We start from the raw sequence: 19,406 nt of genomic DNA, 5'->3' as shown, positions 1-19,406 counted from the left end.
CGAGTCCTATCTGACTCGGACAATTCTCGGAGAAATTAGTGAAATTTAGCTGACGGCTGAGGGAGGGATCACTCCATCGACCATGGCCTCAAGTCCTGTTGGACTTTTTGGCACGAATTTGCTACCGGCCAAGTTTGAGAGATAGACTGGTGTTGGGGCTTCTGGCTCCAGAAGCTCCCTTTTGTATCTCGTGGTGTAGCTACGCTAATGATGCTTTCGTTCTGGGGGTGAGGGGCAAAGGCCTCCAGTATCAGAGTGCGCAGTTCATCAACGGCATGGCAACGACGCATGACAGAAACTGCATGGATTTTTCTGTCTTAAATCAAGGCAGCGTTAACAGCCTGAGAAGAACTATGAATGAGTTGTATCCACTGTCAAAGACGAAACAGTGATGCCGGAGCCAAATGCAGAAATATTGCTTGGAATATACGCTATCATCATCCCTGAAATCCGATCTTCTGGCCGGCAACAGCGACCTGTGTGTCCTTGTGGGCTCTCAAGAAGGCTTCGACATCGGCTGGGACAATGTAAGAATACTTCTCGTTGTCCAGTTCGTTACCAAGGTGCGCAACACCATTCGTGCACCAGAAAATAAAGGCTCTGAGTTGGGCATCAGCACACTTCTGTAGCATTGGAAAACATATCATGTAAAACTCACTTGGGCCCCCAAGATGCGAGGTTGCTTGGATCTCTCCTGTGGATGTCTTTGACTGTATCGTAGAGGTCGGATAGAGACCCAAGACGTCTCAGTTGGAGGGACGACTGATTAACTTTGTCGTATGCCTCCTTGATTTCGAAGACGCTCTTGCAATCGCCCCGAACTGGTCCCGTTAGATGATCTGACGCTTGCAGGTGGGAAACGACCGGGTCAACTTACAGAGGAAAACTCCAACGGCTTGCTTGTCGACGGCAAGAGCAGCTGTGTAAGCAGCCGCAGTCTCGAATGTTGTCAAGTCCCACTTCTCCTCGCCAGTTCCCCAGTAAGAAGCTGTTCGGGTATTGGCATCATATATCTCGAAGTATTCGCTCCAAAAGGTCTCCATTAGACCACCGACAAGAACATGCACTCCTGAAACGTTCTTCTCCAGCAGATATTTCTTGATGATCTTTGCGGATTCCTTGGGGAACGGTTCGCCATCGGGAATTTTGGCGTAGTCAACTGCGAAGTCGCTCGGAATGTATCGCGGGACACCCTCTTTGGCGCAGGCTTCGATGAGGATCTTTTGGCCTAAAGTCATGAGGTCGGAGCCCCCAAAATAGCAGCAGATGACAACGTCGGTGCCTTGGACGAATTGTTGGACAGCGACCTCATCGTCAAAGTTGCCTTTGATCACTTCAATCTTGTACTCTTTGAGAGCTGACGGGGGGATTTTCTCTGGACTACGGCATAAGCCTTTGATCTTCACACCTTGATAACGCTGCAATGCCTTCGTAATGCATTGCGCCAGTTTGGAAGAGATCCCCGCGACACCAATAACGGTTTGCACACTCATTTTGCAGCGAGAGAGTGACTGGCCGTCTGAGAATAATACAAAAGTCAGGAATAGACAAGTGGTTACAACGATTTCGAGGGCAAAGGATGAAAATCAGGTCGAGACTTGTCGGGGAGAAAAGTTGGAAGAGTTTTGCCTACATGTACACCTTCCGAAGAGCTTCCGTATGTTTCTGGTGCTGATAAATCACTCAATATGCATCGAAAGGGACTATTCTGCACGTTTTTGATGGGTCGTAAAGCATGGTTTGATTCTCAGGATGATGTTACATTTGTTCCACTCCGTAGACTCCGAGGATTCATTCCTATCCTACAACACAGGGGAGATGGACAAGTCTACGCAGTACCATCTCATTACAAACATTCCTCGGTCAAATTTTCCATTACTCAAGACTGGAGCTTATGATTTTTCCGGCCTAAATAGAAAGAAATACCGGCACATGCACAGAAAACAACTAAAAGGTCTAAGGATGGATTATGATTGTCTCGACAATGTTTCTATCTCTTTCCATCTAAATAGCCCACGTTAGTACCTTTGGTCTCCCTGCTTCACCATTACTGTGCAGACCTATTCTACCTAATTTTGATAAGCTCTTTGGCAACGGAAACTTTCAACCGCTTGTCTCCTAATGACAAGCAGGTGCCATTGCGTAATCTCACTCTACTTCGCCCTGAGTTCTCAGTTAATGACTTGTGTAAAATCCCATTATAGACCCGCAGCAACGGAGACATCTACCGATCTGAGCCGTTCTAAGGTATGTACTGGCGACTCTGAAAAACGTATATATTCTCCCTTTCGGATCGTTTGTCCGGAGATAGCATCATCCAGAACAGGTTTGATGGAAAACTGATCGGCTTAACACCACGGCCCAGCGGGAGTTGGCCTCATGTATGACCCGCAACGCTAGTAACATCAGTAACTTGCATTAGTGCGTCATGTAATTACATGCCCCAAACAGGAGCTACAGAAGTAACGTCAGTAGAGTGCCTAAAATATGGGGGGAAAGGGATGGCTGAGTGGGGTTCACAGACAAGAGGTAGCTGAATAATGTACACATAAACTTTGTTTGGGCGAAACAGTCAGACCAGATGATGCCATGGGGCTGTTGACCACTTGGAGGGAAAAGAAAGGTGCCATTTGTACCTTTGCGTTCATGGTGTGTACAAGGGCTAAACGTTGGCCGAGACTATTTGATTGGAAAACGTCACAACCTTGTAAGTCGTGCCGCATAGCCGCCACTGTCTACATGCTTGCTAGAACCATCAGAGATTCTTACTAATTCTAAATCAGTTGCGGTCTCATGTCATATTACACATGTATGCTCAATGATGATAAATAGATCTTCGAAGTCCCTTACTGACATGTTGATTTGGAACTCTACTCACCAGTTCTCAGCGTCTCAACATCTTTTCGTTGATCAACTCAACTAGCAACATAATGACTGCGAACAAAGCTGCCTGGATCACTGCCCCCTTGCAGCACCCTTTCGCCGTTCATGGAGCACCCATGCCTACTGCGGGAACTGGAGAAATCGTTATCAGAACCTTTGCAGTCTCTGCTGTTAGTCTCTCTTTCCTCGCACTTCCCGAGATCCTCTAGGGCTAATTTGGTCAATAGAATCCTGTTGACTGGAAAATTCAGTTTGTTCTCTACAGATCCAGTCCTATATCTCCATGATCTAATACTTTACAGGGCACATGGAAGATACCTATCACAGTTCCCCTTTATCCTAGGTGAAGATGCTGCCGGCCTTGTAGAGGAGGTTGGCGATGGCGTCACCAGGTTTAAAAAAGGCGACAGAGTCATCGCGTGAGTCCATCTCTGCTAGAAGTTCTATGCTGGCGCATTCACAAGCTAATCGCGTGGATCTAGACATTGTCACGGTCTCATGACGAGGAACCCCGCCAACTCTGCTTTTCAGCTCTACCTAGTCGCTACTGCGTCTTTGGTGTCAACTATTCCCGACTTCATGACATTCGAGCAAGCTGTCGTCCTTCCCCTTGCCATCTCAACGGCATGCGCCGGCCTGTATGAGAAGGCACTTCTTGGTCTGCCGTTGCCTTCTACCACGAATCCCAAGAATAGTGGCAAGAGTGTCTTGATCTGGGGTGGCGCATCTTCCGTTGGCGCAACCGCCATTCAGTTAGCGACCGCCTCAGGTGTGACTGTCATCACTACGGCTTCCCCTGCCAATCACAAGTTCGTCAAAAGTCTGGGTGCCAGTACGGTCTTTGACTATAGGTCTCCGAATGTTGTTGAGAAAATTGCTAGCATTCTTGCTGAGACCGACTTCGTCGGGGTGTACGACGCGATTGGCGAAGACTCCAGCTTGGATGCCATCTCTGCCATTCTTGATCGACTCAACAAAAAAGTCCCTGTGGCGAGCGTGCTCCCCAGTGAAAAAAAGACGGAACGATTCGCCCCTGTGTATAGTAAGCAATAATCCAAACACGAAGATGCGCTCAGACGAGTCACTAACACTGCCTTGTAGTCGTTGCTTTCAGCATCATTCAAGCGCCCAACCAGCACATTGGTGAATGGATCTGGGGCAAGTTTATCTCCGAAGCCCTGGCGAATGGCTCGTTTCAGGCCAAGCCTGATCCTTTAGTAACTGGCCATGGACTAGAAAGCATTCAGGAAGCTGTTGATGTACAGCGCAAAGGTGTCTCCGCTAAGAAGATCGTGGTCACCATTTGAAACAGTGTAGTAGTAGCCACATTGAGCTACAGCTCTTGAGAAGATGGAACTTGTCTCATTGGTCTATTTCGGCTCTCTCCAAACAGACCGGTCGCCTCTGAGAGTATTCCTTCCCGATATTCTCACTTGCTTGAAGATGTAGAAGGTCGATTGATTCCTAGCTCAGCCAAGCAACTTCCTATCAAAACTATTCGGAGCAATTAATCGCATAGCAGCGCTGTGATCTGCAAGGAGATAACGACTGACATCTGTCTTCAACCTTAGTAGGTGAACTGTGCCAACCGTTGGCCCACTCAACCACGTCATGTCAGCAACAAAGAACCGTAAGTCCGGTCTTGTCCGGTGCGGCCGAGGGGGGAGCTTACGGCAGCATGCAAGAGCCACTTGGTCAGAATTGATCTGGAGCTAGATTCCGCGTGCGTGTTTCCGCTAGCTTTTCTCTTCATCTTCTGACCAACAGTCATTGTAATTGAAAAGTAGAGTGACAGCAGACTTGCAGCACGGACAGAGACGCAAGGCAAATACAACATCCTCAATCCATCGAAATTTCCATTCCAGGTTTAGATTCGTCGGCAACCATGCCTCCCCAGTTCATCCCGCTCCAGCTCATGCCTCAACAGGCTTTCGCAGGGCCAGGGAATGATTGGACTGGCACCACTGACCCAAAAGAAAGAAGGAAGATGCAGGATCGCATCCACCAAAGAATCAGGCGTTAGTCTAGCCACAAAATCAGTTCATATCACTATGCTAACCACACTGTGCTGGGAATAAGGGCAACGATTAAAAACAACAACGGGGAAATTTAGCAATCATCGTTGCTCCAGCACCACTGCGCCGCAGGAAACAGAGTCTTTAACTCTAGCTTCCTTCACAGCCTGCGAGCCTGATAACAAACGCACTGGGGACTTTATTGTTCAGTTCAGCACTGAAGCTGATTACATCTTCAGCATTGGCGCGCCTTCCGTTGACATGCTGCTTAGCCTCATCCAGTTCAACACAACGCGGGCATTGATTATCAACGCAAGAGTGATGGGCATCACAAGTGAGCTAATGGCTCCAGATTCTCGGTCTCGATTTGTCATTGGAAATAGCAATGCAACGGCGCACGACCTGATCCCTAAGAGCCTCGAACCAACCCAGCTACAGCTCACCGTCATTCATCACCCATGGATCGATATCTTGCCGTTTCCCGAGGTCCGAGATAATATATTGCGTCATGACGAGAATATGTATGATAAAAGAGAGCTTTGCCGCGATTTGAGAGGGTTTCAGTCGGTTACTCAAGGACGGGGCGGGTTGATTGTATGGACAGACCCTTGGGACCCGAAAGGATGGGAAGTCACTGAAGCTTTTGCTTCCAAGTGGCCGTGGGTAATTAGAGACTGCCATGAGTTGCTGGAATCCACAACGTACTGGAGAGCAGTAAGAGGCGAGTCACAATAGACAGATCAACAAAGATCACGTTAATTGAACGGCATGCCCAATGGTGTGGCCCACTGCCTGATACACTATATCAGATGTGGTGCCCGCTGTTTGCGAGAACTTGTGACTATGGACCAAGTCCAATTGATGGTTTAGGCCGTGATCCACGTCTGTCTCCCGCCCAGCCACAATGCTAGAAAAATATTCACCTGATGTCAACTCTGAGCTAGGGCCAACCCTGACTCAAGTGACAAACTATGGTTTTGGACAGTGTTTCTATTTTGAAGGGCTCTGTCGAATTCTGAATCAACAAACAGATGAGAATTACAAACGAGTTACATTCCAGATCGGAATACCAAATTGGCGTCCATCCATGCGATTCGCTAGCATCGTTCGCGCTATGACACCATGAAGGCTGTCTGCGACTGAACTCTAACCGACCGCCGTGAACTCACGGGGACCTTGAAAGACATTAGATGGGCAGATAGGGAACCACAGTTGCCTGTCTGGTTTTTTCCCCCCTTTCCCAGATACACCTCTAAGCCCGTGTTCCGCAAACGCGCAGAAATGGGTGACTTGCTTGAAGAGAATGATGTCCGGTCAATCAGGATCATGGTCGTCGGCGACTCCATGTCCCAAGGCCACGAGGGGGACTTCACATGGCGATACAGGCTCTGGCAGTGGCTCACACAACAGAAGGTCGACTTCCGGTTCGTCGGCCCCTACAAGGGGACGAAGACACCGGAGGAGCCGCGTCCGCCGCAGCCCCCGGCATTGCTAGATGAGTCGCCGACAGAAAACGCCAGTGTTCCAATCGACCTTGGCGGCTACGCTGTTGGAGTTCACTTCGACTCTCATCATTTCTCGGTTTGGGGCCAACAAGCAACTCAATGCCAAGCTCTGGTGCGAGACCAGGTGGAGCGGTTCAGACCACACTACATGCTAGTCATGCTGGGGTTCAACGACATGGGATGGGGTGTCACAGACGCCGAGGGCACCATCGCCGCCATGCAACAGTTGATAGAGAGGGCACGCGCCGCGGAGCCGAAGCTCAGGTTCGCCATCGCCGACGTGCCACAACGGGTTCCGGTCGACGGAACAGAGTACTTGGTTCCCATGGTCGACAGGTACAACCGGCTGTTGCGAATGTCAGTCAAGAAGTGGGGGACCAAGGAGTCTCCTATCGAGCTGGCTGGGGTCTCGGACGGCTACGACTGTTCTCGTGGAAGCTACGACGGCTTGCATCCCGACGCGTTTGGGGAGTTCCAGATCGCCAGGGTCTTCTCTCAAAGCCTCGTCCGCGGATACGAGATTGGGACGGATGAGTTGCAAATCCCACGGGAAATCCCTAAACGGCCCACCCCAATGCCAGCAAATATTGACGCGAAAGCTGTACCGTACGGAATTGCCGTGACCTGGGACTCGGTCTATGGCGCTCTCGGCTACGACGTGAGAAGTCACGCCGACGACGGTTCCCCGTGGAATGAGTCTCGCACCGCAGTAAGCCGATTCGATTCAGTCTGGACCGAGGAAGGGCAGGAATATCAGTATCAAGTTCGGACATACAATGGCGATCACCTTACATCCGACTGGTCAAGAGTGGCGTCAGCAGTTGCGCATCCAAAGACAGCCTCAGGCCCAAGAAGCATCGTCACCAAACCCGACGCACAACAGGTCGCCATCCAGTGGGAAGAGTTACCGGGACAACTAGGGATTGGTCGATACGAGATTATGCTGTTAGACCAGTCTTTTCCGGGCTCGTCCCCATCTAGCTTTGGGGTGAAGGGGACAAACACAACGGTGCGAGACTTGGTGCCGGGTCACAAATATGGCTTGTCCATCAGCACATGGACAGATGACGGAGGCGGGATCCCGACAGTGGCCCGGAGCTTCGTCGCCGGACGGGGCAAGCCTCCAGTTCCCACTCAACTCCGTGTCGAGACCCGAAACTCCAATGCGGTGCACCTCGAATGGCAGGGCTCGGACGATGCGGCGGGATACATTGTCTGGGTCCGCAGTCGTGTCGAGGATTTGGGCTTCGCAGAGGACGGCGAGACGGAGTCCACGGACTATAGCCTCACGTTTCTGATTCTGGGCGCCTGGAACTTCGAGCTCTGTGTCTCTGCATACAATGGTGATTTCGAATCGGAGAGGTCAAGCTGCGTCGTGCCGCCAAGGAGCGACGGGGGCATTGGCTCGGCCGTAGTGCCTCTGGGTTGAGAACGATTGCGAACAACCAATGATCGCCTTGCACTTAGCGCTTATTGGCTAAGGATTTGATTGACAATTCAGGTGATTCGGAAAAGAAACAAGGCTGGCGGCCTAAATTGTTGGAGGTGTTTCGTCGGGTTCTACTTGTATTTTGACGACATCACCAGTGTAGCCCTACAGCTATTCGACGGACGATTCGACAATTAGGCCAGATCAGCTGGCCTTGTCTCGCATTATGACAACCAAAATCGTACCGATTTCTTTAGAAGAAGCTCTCAAAAATGGCTTACGTCCCGGCAATATGACAAATCCAAAGTCGTTCGACTTCTTCGACATGCTCGGCACCGCGGGCTGCCAACTGGACTGCGCAGACTACGCTTTGCGACAAAAGCTTTCTCCAGATACTATTAAGCAATCGAAAGCATCACACGAGGAGATCATCCGACGCGGAAAGCATAGAGCTGTCCAAGGAAAAGCGTTCACCTATGAAGGTCTAGAGAAGTCAGCTTTCAATGGCTGTGGAAGCTGCGGAACTCTCAAGGCCATTCTCGACGCCGTCCCGAGCCATCATTATGGGAAGCTGCTGCCCTCTACTATCGTTCGATGGACCGTCAGACATAGCGGCACCCTAGAGTTGGCCGCGCCTGACGGTAACGAGTACTACTTATGGCTTCTCAACCTCGCCGGATCTGTCAACATTTTCCGTCGATTTCAACCCACAAACGGCTTGGTGGGAGACACAGCCTCGCCTATTAGTTTTCAAAGAGTACAAAACTGGCTCAACGACTGCGAGACGGGCCACGAAAAATGCGGCAAAGGCACCAACACGAAACTCCCAACAAGGCTCGTCGACGTGGTACAACCTGGAGACCGGGCCGGCGTCCGACTAGTTGAGACAACTGCCGGTCAAACCGGCACCTACGTATGCCTCAGCCATTGCTGGGGGAAGATCAGGATCAAGTCCATGACACAGAGAGAGAACCTCAAGAGAAGACTCAATCTCATACCATGGTGCCTGCTCCCGCCGAGCTTCCAGCAAGCGATAGAGATCACGAGGAAACTCGGCATTCTTTACCTCTGGATCGATTCACTCTGCATCATCCAGGACGATAAGGGCGACTGGGAAAAGGAAGCTGCGCAGATGGTCAACGTCTACTGCAACTCGTACGCGACCATCGCTGTCAGTTGGTCTCACAGCTCTCAAGGCGGGTGTTACTCACGGACAATACCTTCGTCCTTCTTCAAGATCACAAACGCCGACGAAGACGACTTCACCATCGGTCTCGGGATCGGTGCCAAGCGAGACAACATGTCAGAGTATGACCGGGTCCAAGCGTATCTCCCTCTCTTCAACAGGGCATGGTGCCTCCAAGAACGTCTCCTTTCACGCCGGATCATCCACTGCAACTACGGAGAGATGGCTTTTGACTGTGGAAACGGCTACTCCTGCGAGTGTGGAGGGAAACAACACTATAGTTGGCACAACGTCATCGACCTTTCGGGTACATACACGCCTCTCCGTTCCCGGTCAAAGTATCTGGCGCTGCTTAAAAACCACACGACGGCTTCGTCTACCGCCATCGTCACAAAGGACGGCAAGATTGACCCCTACGAGCGGTGGCACCGCGTGGTCAGCGAGTACACGTGCCTCAACCTCACAAAGACGAGCGACATGCTGCCCGCGCTCTCTGGGTTGGCACATGAAACGGCAGAGCTGTTATACGACGAGTTCCTCGCCGGTCTTTGGAGCAAGAATATCGAGCAAGATTTGATGTGGCGCGTCGTCACGGTCGCCGACTGGAGGCACCAGCGGGAGAACATCCTAAAGCGAGGCTGGATAGCTCCATCCTGGTCGTGGGCTTCGACGGGAAGCGGCTGCAAAGTGGGCTTCCCCGTCTTTCACGGCGCCGAGGTTTTGGACTACAAGACGCCCGGTATAGCCAAGTCCGCCAAGGTAACGTGCCCTCCTGGGGGTGCGGATCCGTTCGGGCCCGTCTCCTATGGACTCCTCCGAGTCACGGCGAAGCGGCTGCCCATCCTGATCCAGAGACCATGCTCGCGTTGGGACGTGAAGAGACGGTGGACAAACAGGGTTTATGGAAGGTTTCTGCTCTACGCGCGCGAGGACCAGCGGGAGTGGCAGAACTGTGTCCCGGCAACCGGAGAAGAACCTCTCGAGTTCGGGCCTGCCAAGTCTGAACTTTGGGTCGATCCCTCGATTGAGCGGATGGACCGCTGCTTTATCCGCAACGACGATCCGGCTGCTCGCCGGGGACCATGCAGGCACTGCATTTTTCTCCCGGCCGAACTGTTGTACGTCAAGGGGCTCAAGACGGACAAGGGGGCGCTCTCGACCCGCACTCGAGATTTCTTCCTGGCTGTCGCTAGAGATGCGACGAGTAGTTACATCCGTGTGGGGATGCTGGAAGTCATCTGCGGCAGCCGGGATGAGAGGAATACATGGTTTGAACGCGTGTGGGAGGCGCTAGTTGTGCCAGAGGCATCAATCACGATCTTCTAGCAAGGGTCACTTTTGGGGAGGAATTTGCTCGTCATCTACCCAGATATCTGGCCGAGGTTCAACACCATTCAATACCAAATCAACTTTGGTCAACCCTTTCTCAGGGTTGGAGAAGGGAACGACTAGGGAAACGTCTGGCAAGAAAACAGAGTCTATGCAAACTCGGATTGAATGATCATCGATAGAAGGCTGTATGAGATGCGATACTCTATTTTTTTGATAGTCCTTAACCACGTACTGATGGAGTGGTGTGTTCATTCATACGCGTCTATGATCTATGCCCCCTGTCCCAACTCAGCGTAAACCATCACAGAGAGGTCTACCGTTGAATCCATACCTCGTTCTTAGATACTAAAACGCACTTATCATTCACCCTCGATTTCTCCCAAATGCCTAACTTTGATTTGATGGATCGAATATGGGTTCTTGCATGAGGTCCATCATCGCCGTGTTCGAATAGAAGAAATCCTCCAGCTGGGCGGCATTGGTCATCCACATCATAGGATTACCAGGTCGCAAGTTTTCGTCCATGGCGTCTACGCCCATACCCGCGATCACAGGGACCGAGGGGAACTCCTGCGGAACTGCGGCATTTTGGTTGAAAGTAATGGGCTGTTGTTGTTGCTGCTGCTGCTGCTGCTGCTGCTGTCTGCCATCCGCTGCCCCCTTTGGCGGGAATCCCAAGGCCGCCAGGTACGCATCCATCTCAGCACTCGCCTCCGCTTGCCGGGACTGCGGCGTGGAGGCGCGGAACTCCACGAAGCGGAGGGCGACGCTGTACAGGACCTGGAAGAGGCGGTTCATCTTGCCCGCCGCGTCAGACATGGACGACGTCTCCTGCAGGAACACGACGAAAGAGTGGAGGCGGGCCAGATCCTCCTTGTCCTGCGTCTCGATCACCTGGCAGAAGAGGACGATGAACGGGATAAAGGGAGAGAATAGTACGGTCCTAGAGCAAGTTGGTCAGCTGGTGAGTTGCCCCCCGACTGGGCTGGATTGGGCATACCAGTGGATATAAGTCGAGAAATAGACGTTGGAGGACTTGCGCATGACCGCCACGCATTCCCTGTGTTTCTCCAGCGCGGCTCGTGCAGCCTTGATGCATTCGGGGCTGAACGTGGTAGGCGAGCCCTCGACACTCGGTGCGGCCCGGTAGACCAGGGTGAGGAGCGATAGACGCAGGACACTGTCCGACGACAGGTAGAACTCCGCAAAGTTCTCTTCTATGGCGTCCTTTGCGTGGACTTTATAGTCGGCCTTCGATAGTCTCAGCATTGGAGTGTCCAAAGTCATGATGGCCCTGGGGCTGCTGCAACTTACACTGATCTCCTGTGTGCGCATTTCAATGTCGTGGAGAGATGACACCAGCTCGTGGACCCGCGTCTGCCGGACATGGTACGGCTGGGTCATCGAGTCCGGGCTGTAGAGCTTCTCGTAGATCTGACCCTGGCATTTTGCTGTTTTGATCCACAACACAAGGTAGGGCAGAATCGGGTGGTCCTTAGAGCCCTCCACCGAAGGCAGAGGCATGGTGATGTGCCAATCTGGGATCGTCGATGCCCGGCCCAGTCGCAGTGAGAGACTCTTGTCGATATAGTACACGTTCCAGAAGAGGTACTGGTGCCAGTGCATCCCGTTCACCGTCGGTTTTGCGTCGCTCTTTGCGATTTTGAGGGTTTCAACGCGGTGATATCCGAGGCTCTGGCACAGCTCGGAAGCCTTTGACGCCAGCGTCCAGGCCAGAGACGGCTTTGAGATTTCGATGGCATGAAACGTCTAAAATATGATCAGCTCATCCTACATTTGACGATATTTTTCGGGTGGGCACCTGCGAAGGGTAGGTAGCTTGGCTTACACCGAAGAGGAGTGCAACGATCACGTCCGATGACGCCGGCAGATGAAGAGGGAGGTTGACGAGACTGGTTTCCAGGTTCTCACGGCATGTTCTAGCGATGTTAGACCAATACATTGCAGCCCAAAAATGCCTTGCCTACCTTGCATATTCGAGGTGCTCTTTTTTTTCTTCTGCCGGGAGTTGCGCGGCGTAGTCTGTGAAGAGAGAGTGGAGACCACCGTTCACCGCGATAAAGTCATAGTCCGAGTAGGTGTCCGAGAAGTAGACGTTGAGGCAGAGATCCGGGAAGCGCCGAGTGGGCATGAAGTCGTATATCCAAGCCATTCCCGTGAGTCGTTGGCCTGGAAACCAAACGAGGGCCGAGTCAGCAAAGACCAAAGACACAGTTGGGGTTTGAAAGGCGCAACGATGGAGGGGTCCTCACTCCTGGCGATCCGAATCGTGTTGATGGCCTTCTCTATAGGCGGCAGCTTGAGACCCTGGATGCGAAGCCGGTTGATTGGCTTTGCGAAAGGGTACGTCATCTCCCCCGCGGCAGTAGGCTGCTTCAAAGCGTTGACGATCTGGGAGAGGGCCTCGAGGGTCTCGCCGAGGTCCAGACTCAGATCCTGGAGCGACTCGGTGCTGACGGCCTTTTGCACAAACTCCGTGGCGAACACGGAGTGCGCGGCCAGGGAAGAATCGCCCTCGACAACGGCACCCTCTCCTTCATCCGACTGATGGGCGTGGCTGGCTAACGTGGCGGGTGTTGATGCGGACGAATGCAGATGGGCAGACGATGCTGATGATGCTGCTGCTGCCGCGCCCTCGACTTGGGGTACGTTCAGGGTGAGGCTGCTGCCGTCGCCGCGGCTCACACTGGCAGGTGGGTTCACCTTCATGTCTTGCAAGAGGCGGACGACCATCTCCAGGCGGCGATCGATCTGGTCGATCTTCCTTTCACTTTGGGGTCGATATTAGCCAGAGACAGGCCATCGTCTGCCAGCATCTCCCAGCGACTCGATACCGAGTCTATGGGGCCGGACTGTGATCCGGAGGCTGAATGAAGAAGACACAAACGTACTACTGTGGGGTGATGAGGATTCTCGTTCGCTTCTCCTTGGGTCGGTTATCCGCATGGGTACACTCTATCTTGGCATGTGTACAATAAGAACAGGGCGATTCTCTGTTACAGCGAATCTGGAAACCAGTCAGTGGCCATCGCTGTGAACCCCACTGGGTTCGGCTTGGGCTTGGAGTCAGTAACGAGCCATTCTTCGTGTGGCTCGAGGATTCGGATCAGAGATATTTGGCACCTCGGGAGGCGCCCCATGCCTCCCGCGGGCAGCGCGGTGGGCAGTACCTTTCGAGCACGACAAGCATCGCACTAACAGCAGTCCAGGTCAGTAGGTTGTCTTCAAAGCCCACAAAAGACGTTACCTACAGCTCTGCGGATGGTCGTTTGGAGGTTCGCCGAGGACGCATCGGGCGTACCTTCAGGGGCGTCGTCCTCATTCCCACTGCCGTCCAAGTGGCTGTCTTCATCCATCATGCGCTAAGCGACAGGTCTGTGACAAGGGGGGAGGATATTCCTGTAGCGCCGTGACGCTGGAAGCCAAAACACAACTTGACAGCGGGGGGTGCGGGATCCGATCAACGTCCGGAAAGCAGTGAGGAATGAGATGTATGTCGGAGGAGGGGAGGTCGGGTCCCGAAATACGAGCAGGATTGATTAAGAAAGCTGCTGACCACGGCGTCCTTCACTCAACTGAGAGGCATCAGCAAAACTTCGGTCGGTTATCGTTATTTCTTTACACCGCACGGTTTCGGAGCCCGCGCGCCCCGTCCCAGGCCCGCGGCTGCTTGGCATGAACATCCTGGCCTGATTTGGCAATTTAGCGGGTCAACTACCAGATGAAGAGTGAGAGGATGATGGACTTTGATTGTGTGGCGTGGTGGCTTAGATCATAGAGATGAGGCGAGTGAGGTCTGGCTGAGAACGTGGGTCAATGTGAGGGTTCCAGAGTGAAAACAAGGACACATTAAGTTAGTTGTGAAGCCATTACCTCTATCGTCGTCCTCGTCGCAAGACAAACAGTGCGTCCAGGGGTCGGAACCCATCCACACCGACATTGATAGAGTTCGCTGCCCTACCATAATGCTCACAAGCATGATTGCCGGTTTAATCCAGCTCAACCAGTGATCATCAAAGGCACAGTATCCAATGCAAAACCCAAGAAACGCGAAGTTCAATATGTCTTTGTGAGTCTTCTTTAGCAGTTCTCATTTCTGCTCGGCGCGTCCGTGACGCATTCATTCATCATGGTCACTCCCATATTGGCTCAGCGACCGTTCTGATAACGTTGGGCAAGGGGGGGAGGGGCTATGTCATTTGGTAATTCATTGCCAAAATCTTTGTGGCTAATAGGTTGGCCAGCAACAAGTCTACATGCTTACTGTCATCACCAACGAATACTCTGCGTTGCTCCATGGGTGATGAAGAAGTAGTATGGCTGGTGCAATAAACAAGAGCACGGGCATAACATTACGATGCCAGACTTCTTCATGCTTGGCAACATGCTTGATCCAGATGACAACCCTTGTATTCCGTATGCAACGCCCTCAACACATCTGCTTGGTAGCAAGATCCAGACAACCATCAATTACCGCATCGTAGAGTCAACTTCTCCAAAACCTCACCCGTCCAGTCAAATAGGCAGTTGTTAGAATGTTGAGACCAACACTGTTCTGAGGATTTCATAATGCAATTACATATTATGTCTCGGATTAAGTGTACTGATCTTTGGCGCTGCAAACGTGCAGCCACTTGGCCATCCGTCCTTCCCCCCTAGAACACCTGACCCTTGGTCTGGTGCACCTTTGCAACGTTAATGTTCTTCCACAAGAACACGCAACCCAAAGCCAGCGGCATGAAGGCGGCTCCACAGATGACCATGTGACGCTGCACATCCCCGTAGGCGTGAACGATGCCATCACGCGCTGGTGAGCCCCAGGGGTACGAGAGCTGCACTTTGATGTCTCCGTAGATGGTCGACGCCTCTCCCTTGGTGTCCTCGGGGAGGTACTTGACGAGGAAGTCGAGGAACTCGTTGGTCCAGATGGCGCCAGAGATGGCTCGGCCGACGGAGCGGCCGACCGAGGTGGCGAGTCCGACTAAGGCCAGCATGACGGTGACCTCGTTGTGCTTCACGACAGACATGACAGCCAGCTGCTCGCAGATGATGATGGTGCCGGCGGAGACGGCCTTCAGGATCTGACACATAATCACGTAGCCGATGTAGGTGTCGGGCGTGCGGAAGTGGATGAGGAGGCCGGTCGACAAGCAGGCCACCGGGATCGCGGCGCACGCGATCCACTTGAAGTGGTTGGTCTGACGGATGAGGCTGATGCTTGTGAGATTTTGGATATCTTCAAGGCGGCGGGTGGAGAACAAGCAAGACTTACACTCCGACAATCGGGCCCCAGGTGCAGGATGCAATAGTATAGATGTTGCCAATGAAACCGGCCTGGGCCAGGCTCTGGCGGTGGACAACCTGCAGATACGACGAGAAGTAAGAATCCCACGAGCTGGCAGTACACGTCAGCTATATCATCCTCAAACCCAAAGAAGGGGCTTCTCTCCCATCCTTCCTTACCTGAAACTCAGACTGATAATGCCAGCAACGGCAGCAGAGCCCAGAATGGTTCGGTCCTTGAGGTTAATCCAAGGCACGAGTGGCGTCGAGGCGTACTTCCTCTCCCAGAAGCCGAAGAGGACGAGACAGAAGATGCCGAGGATGATCATGGCGATGATGTGACCGGCAGCCCACTTCTTGGCCGTGTATGAGACCAAGCTGAACGGCAACAGGAAGAGGGAGAACCCGAACATGATGAGGAACATGCCGACGACTAGATTCGCTGTTAGCCGACCCCTCTCCACGAGAAGATACACCGGTCCGGGGCTGGTTGCTTACCGTCAAACTCCCTGCAGTAAAACATGAAGGACTCCTGGAAATTGCGGCCGCTCTCCTTCAGCTCAGGGCCCTGGCCGAGCCTCATGGCCTTGCGCAGGTTCCACCACAGCATGACGGTGATGAGGCACCCGAAGACGGGGAAGATGATGGCGAAGGATCCAAAGGCCCAGCGCCACGTGCTGTTTCTCTCGAAGAGCTGCGCGACAATGGGGCCGGCGAAGGCATTGGCGATGTACGCCGTCGAGTTGAGCGTGTAGATGATCATACGGTTCCTGATCGAGGTCGTGTCGGAGATGAGGACGGTGTGGATGTAGCCGATGCCACCGCTTCCGACCGCCCAGAAGACCTATGATTAAAGAATCGGTCAGGGTCTATGGGAATAGAGCAAGTGGGGGATGTTGGGTGGGCTAGAAAGAAACTCACCTGTGCGGCGGCGTACGTCTCGACGTTGCTGCAGACGGCCATCAGGATGAGACCGAAGCAGCAGAGGAGATGAGCCAGCATGTAGCCCTCCATGCGGCCGAAGATGTTGAGGATCTTGGCCAAGGGCAGCTGGGAGACGCCGCCGGCGAGGCCGGAGACGATTCCGGTCGTGGCTGTGAGGCCGTGGCGGCGGAAAGACGAGGTGACGTAGGGAGCGAGGTTGCTGTTCATCTGCTGCTGCATGGAGTGCGTGTAAGACGTGATCCAGATTCTAGGAAGAGGCAGGGCCGTCAGCTTGACTCTTGTGTCATTTTCTCCCCCCCCCCCAAATACGAAAGGGAACCCTGTCCTCGTGTGAACCTACAGGATATAGGTGAGGATGAGCGCCCTCCACGTCCAGGCCGTCGTGATGGCCTGGATCTTCTTGACACCATTCTGGGCCTCCTCCTTCTCGATCTCGGAGTCGGTCCCGGAGGCGTCGGCCGTGACCTTGGCGGGGTTCTTCTCGTCAAGGCTCTGGCTCTGACTCTGAGGCTGGCTCTCGGCCGCGGCCTGCTGGACAAAGGGGGAAGAACTCATGATCTCGGCGGCTCTGGTCAAAATCTGGGACAGAGTCAAAGCTGCCAGATGCGGCTTGCAAGTCAAACTGGACGGGAGACGATGGTTTCGCGTGGGCAACGGGGAAAACAACGACAGGTTGCAACGGCAAGCCCTGCTGGTTTTGTAGACGAAGGCCACCTCGATGGAGCCAGGCAAGGATTCTCGCAAAAGAAGCTTAATACGAAGGGTACACTGCGCATGTTACGTAAATCCACTCTTCTCGTGCGACCTGCAGCGGTGCGAAGGACCGGAAGAAGAGCAGAGTGCAAGGGGGAGCGGTGGCCCAACATCGCGGTCGGTTTCCGGCATCGGCCGAGACAAGACACTACATACGGCACAGCACGAGAGAAATTCTTTTCGTCTCTTTCGTCCAAGACCTTAATCCAGGGGCCCGAAGCGCGTGCCTAACTACCCGGCTTTGTTTTCTGTGCCAACATACGATCCACACACCTGTAGGACTTGGCATCGCGGTCCGTCGGTTAAGTGGGCAAGGGCCTCGGCGCAAAAGGCCATCCAAGGTCCAGATGTGGTATGTATTGTGGTCTCTAGGCTCTGACTGACTGGGAACGGACTGGCCAGGTGGACCGCCGGGCGTCGTCCGGGAAGCGACACGCCACTTTCTGGCCGCCTTTGGGCGTTCCCGCGCGCAAGGCGGTCGCCGCGCTGGCCAACAGGCTTGCGTAGTCTCGAGGCTGGTCCGTCGCCGCATCTCGCCGGACACGGGAGAAACCTCTCGGTTGGCAACGGATCAGATAAAAAAAACCTGTGATGCTTGGCTGCCTTAGCTGCATGGAGCAGCGGATCTGATAAGATGATAGCGGGGCGACCGGTGGGAGTCCCGGGGCGTCAGTGGCCTGAGTTCTTAGCCGAGACCACTTTGAGATCCATTCGTAAAGGTTCCCTGTAAGAACTAGAGCCAAGAGGTTGACTGACGGATGATCAAGCGGGGGCTTGCTCTCAGGTTGGCCATTGCCATTGTAGTGGTCATGCAGAAGATCCAACGAATACATGTATGACTCAGTCCGGCTGCAGACCGTGTAGGGCGCGGCATATTATGAGTTCCTCGAAACAATGTGTGGTTTTCCGATGGAAGAGAGCCTCTCTGCTCGAACCGTGTCGTTTCGAGGCCGGTGTAACAAAGCACCATGCTCGTGGTTGTCACGAGCAAGCAACCACGAACAAGGAACAAAGAAGGCAAGCTGACTCCACTGAATAAACTACGAAAGAGGTTAAGTCCCAATAAGGTTGATGGTTGCCTCGTCGAAGTTTTCAACTCTTGGCCAGGGTCAACTGTACAGAGTATCCGTACTGTTGGTTGATGACTCCACTTACCGATAGGCAGCGATAGCATATTGTAAGCATTAGGCTGTTTACAATCAAGACATCATCGCTTAGCACGTACATACACATCAGTCAGTGGGTCAATGGCTGAGATCTCTTCTCTTCCCTTTTTTTCCCCTCCGCCGATAATATGTACTTCCATGATTTGACTTCCAACACGGCTGTTGACACTACTCGGCCAATACATAGATGATTGCGTGCCAGAGATGTATTGTCATATGGACAGAATGTTACATGGACGACTGAGATGGGTGCACCGTACTACAGATACCTTAACATGGGCAGAGCATCAGCAGATAGACAACTAACGCGTCCTGTGCCGTCCCACTGCTTCCGACTTTGCTGCAACCGAGACGCCATTTACGGATAGGCGAATCATTTGCGCCTAGAACTAGGTTTTGGTGCCCCATATGTGTACGGCGTAAAGACCTATAGGACTCCGGGAAAAAACGGGAGTTACTGGTTACAGCAGAACCAACACGATCCCTCTTCGAGCCCTCTGCCGGGGTAAAAATCAAGTAGCCGATCGGAGTTTCGGAGATGTTGGACACCGGTTTTCGGCCTTACAGTTCTAGACCGCCACAGTTTCCGAAATGCTGGGCCACTTCTGCACACCCAACTCCGCATCCTCATCTTACGCATGCGGATTATTTCTACTCTGGGTCGACGCCGTGCTCCGAACAAGGTCGTCCAAAAGGTTTTCTGCGGCACAGACATGTACCTTCTGGAATTCAATTCCCGAGATCCAGCTCCGTAAGGGGGGCCCGGTTGCGACGCCGGCCTAGGCAGACTGCCGAGAGCGCTCATCCGCGAGATATTGCTCTAGTGCTGCGTGCTCAGGTGACTCGGGCTATGGTAAGTGATGAGAGGAACCGGTATGCTTTCATAAT

General features: G+C 53.1%; 7 protein-coding genes across 7 annotated transcripts; 4 read left to right on the top strand and 3 right to left on the bottom strand.

The window, feature by feature from the left end:
- Positions 1 to 437: 437 nt before the first annotated feature.
- On the bottom strand, positions 438 to 1,493 carry CDEST_14846 (Putative NAD(P)-binding domain, NAD(P)-binding domain superfamily; the record flags this gene model as incomplete). The annotated part of the gene is made up of 3 exons (XM_062931002.1): positions 438 to 600; positions 659 to 821; positions 878 to 1,493. 3 exons carry the CDS (start codon positions 1,491 to 1,493, stop codon positions 438 to 440), a joined length of 942 nt encoding a protein of 313 aa, XP_062787053.1.
- Positions 1,494 to 2,930: 1,437 nt separating this feature from the next.
- Positions 2,931 to 4,190, top strand: CDEST_14845 (Putative GroES-like superfamily, alcohol dehydrogenase-like, NAD(P)-binding domain superfamily; the record flags this gene model as incomplete). Its single annotated transcript, XM_062931001.1, has 5 exons — positions 2,931 to 3,053; positions 3,111 to 3,133; positions 3,186 to 3,302; positions 3,366 to 3,925; positions 3,985 to 4,190. The coding sequence occupies 5 exons, from the start codon at positions 2,931 to 2,933 to the stop codon at positions 4,188 to 4,190; spliced, it is 1,029 nt and encodes a 342-aa protein (XP_062787052.1).
- A 578-nt stretch (positions 4,191 to 4,768) lies between these two features.
- Positions 4,769 to 5,633, top strand: CDEST_14844 (uncharacterized protein; the record flags this gene model as incomplete). The annotated part of the gene is made up of 2 exons (XM_062931000.1): positions 4,769 to 4,901; positions 4,963 to 5,633. 2 exons carry the CDS (start codon positions 4,769 to 4,771, stop codon positions 5,631 to 5,633), a joined length of 804 nt encoding a protein of 267 aa, XP_062787051.1.
- Positions 5,634 to 6,179: 546 nt separating this feature from the next.
- On the top strand, positions 6,180 to 7,832 carry CDEST_14843 (Putative fibronectin type III, immunoglobulin-like, SGNH hydrolase-type esterase; the record flags this gene model as incomplete). The annotated part of the gene is made up of 1 exon (XM_062930999.1): positions 6,180 to 7,832. The coding sequence occupies one exon, from the start codon at positions 6,180 to 6,182 to the stop codon at positions 7,830 to 7,832; it is 1,653 nt and encodes a 550-aa protein (XP_062787050.1).
- A 226-nt stretch (positions 7,833 to 8,058) lies between these two features.
- CDEST_14842 (Putative heterokaryon incompatibility) lies at positions 8,059 to 10,344 on the top strand (the record flags this gene model as incomplete). Its single annotated transcript, XM_062930998.1, has 1 exon — positions 8,059 to 10,344. One exon carries the CDS (start codon positions 8,059 to 8,061, stop codon positions 10,342 to 10,344), a length of 2,286 nt encoding a protein of 761 aa, XP_062787049.1.
- Positions 10,345 to 10,737: 393 nt separating this feature from the next.
- CDEST_14841 (uncharacterized protein) lies at positions 10,738 to 13,727 on the bottom strand (the record flags this gene model as incomplete). The annotated part of the gene is made up of 9 exons (XM_062930997.1): positions 10,738 to 11,293; positions 11,351 to 11,601; positions 11,665 to 12,120; positions 12,200 to 12,290; positions 12,339 to 12,540; positions 12,624 to 13,141; positions 13,263 to 13,378; positions 13,542 to 13,565; positions 13,623 to 13,727. 9 exons carry the CDS (start codon positions 13,725 to 13,727, stop codon positions 10,738 to 10,740), a joined length of 2,319 nt encoding a protein of 772 aa, XP_062787048.1.
- Positions 13,728 to 15,026: 1,299 nt separating this feature from the next.
- On the bottom strand, positions 15,027 to 17,154 carry CDEST_14840 (Putative major facilitator superfamily, MFS transporter superfamily; the record flags this gene model as incomplete). The annotated part of the gene is made up of 6 exons (XM_062930996.1): positions 15,027 to 15,582; positions 15,644 to 15,766; positions 15,835 to 16,087; positions 16,153 to 16,498; positions 16,576 to 16,846; positions 16,940 to 17,154. The coding sequence occupies 6 exons, from the start codon at positions 17,152 to 17,154 to the stop codon at positions 15,027 to 15,029; spliced, it is 1,764 nt and encodes a 587-aa protein (XP_062787047.1).
- Positions 17,155 to 19,406: the final 2,252 nt, after the last annotated feature.

Source organism: Colletotrichum destructivum, chromosome 10 (genome assembly GCF_034447905.1).
Source record: "Colletotrichum destructivum chromosome 10, complete sequence".
NCBI classification, from domain to species: Eukaryota; Fungi; Ascomycota; class Sordariomycetes; order Glomerellales; family Glomerellaceae; genus Colletotrichum; species Colletotrichum destructivum.
The sequence above is the reverse complement of the archived record's forward strand: the minus strand, read 5'-3'. Positions and strand labels throughout refer to the sequence as shown.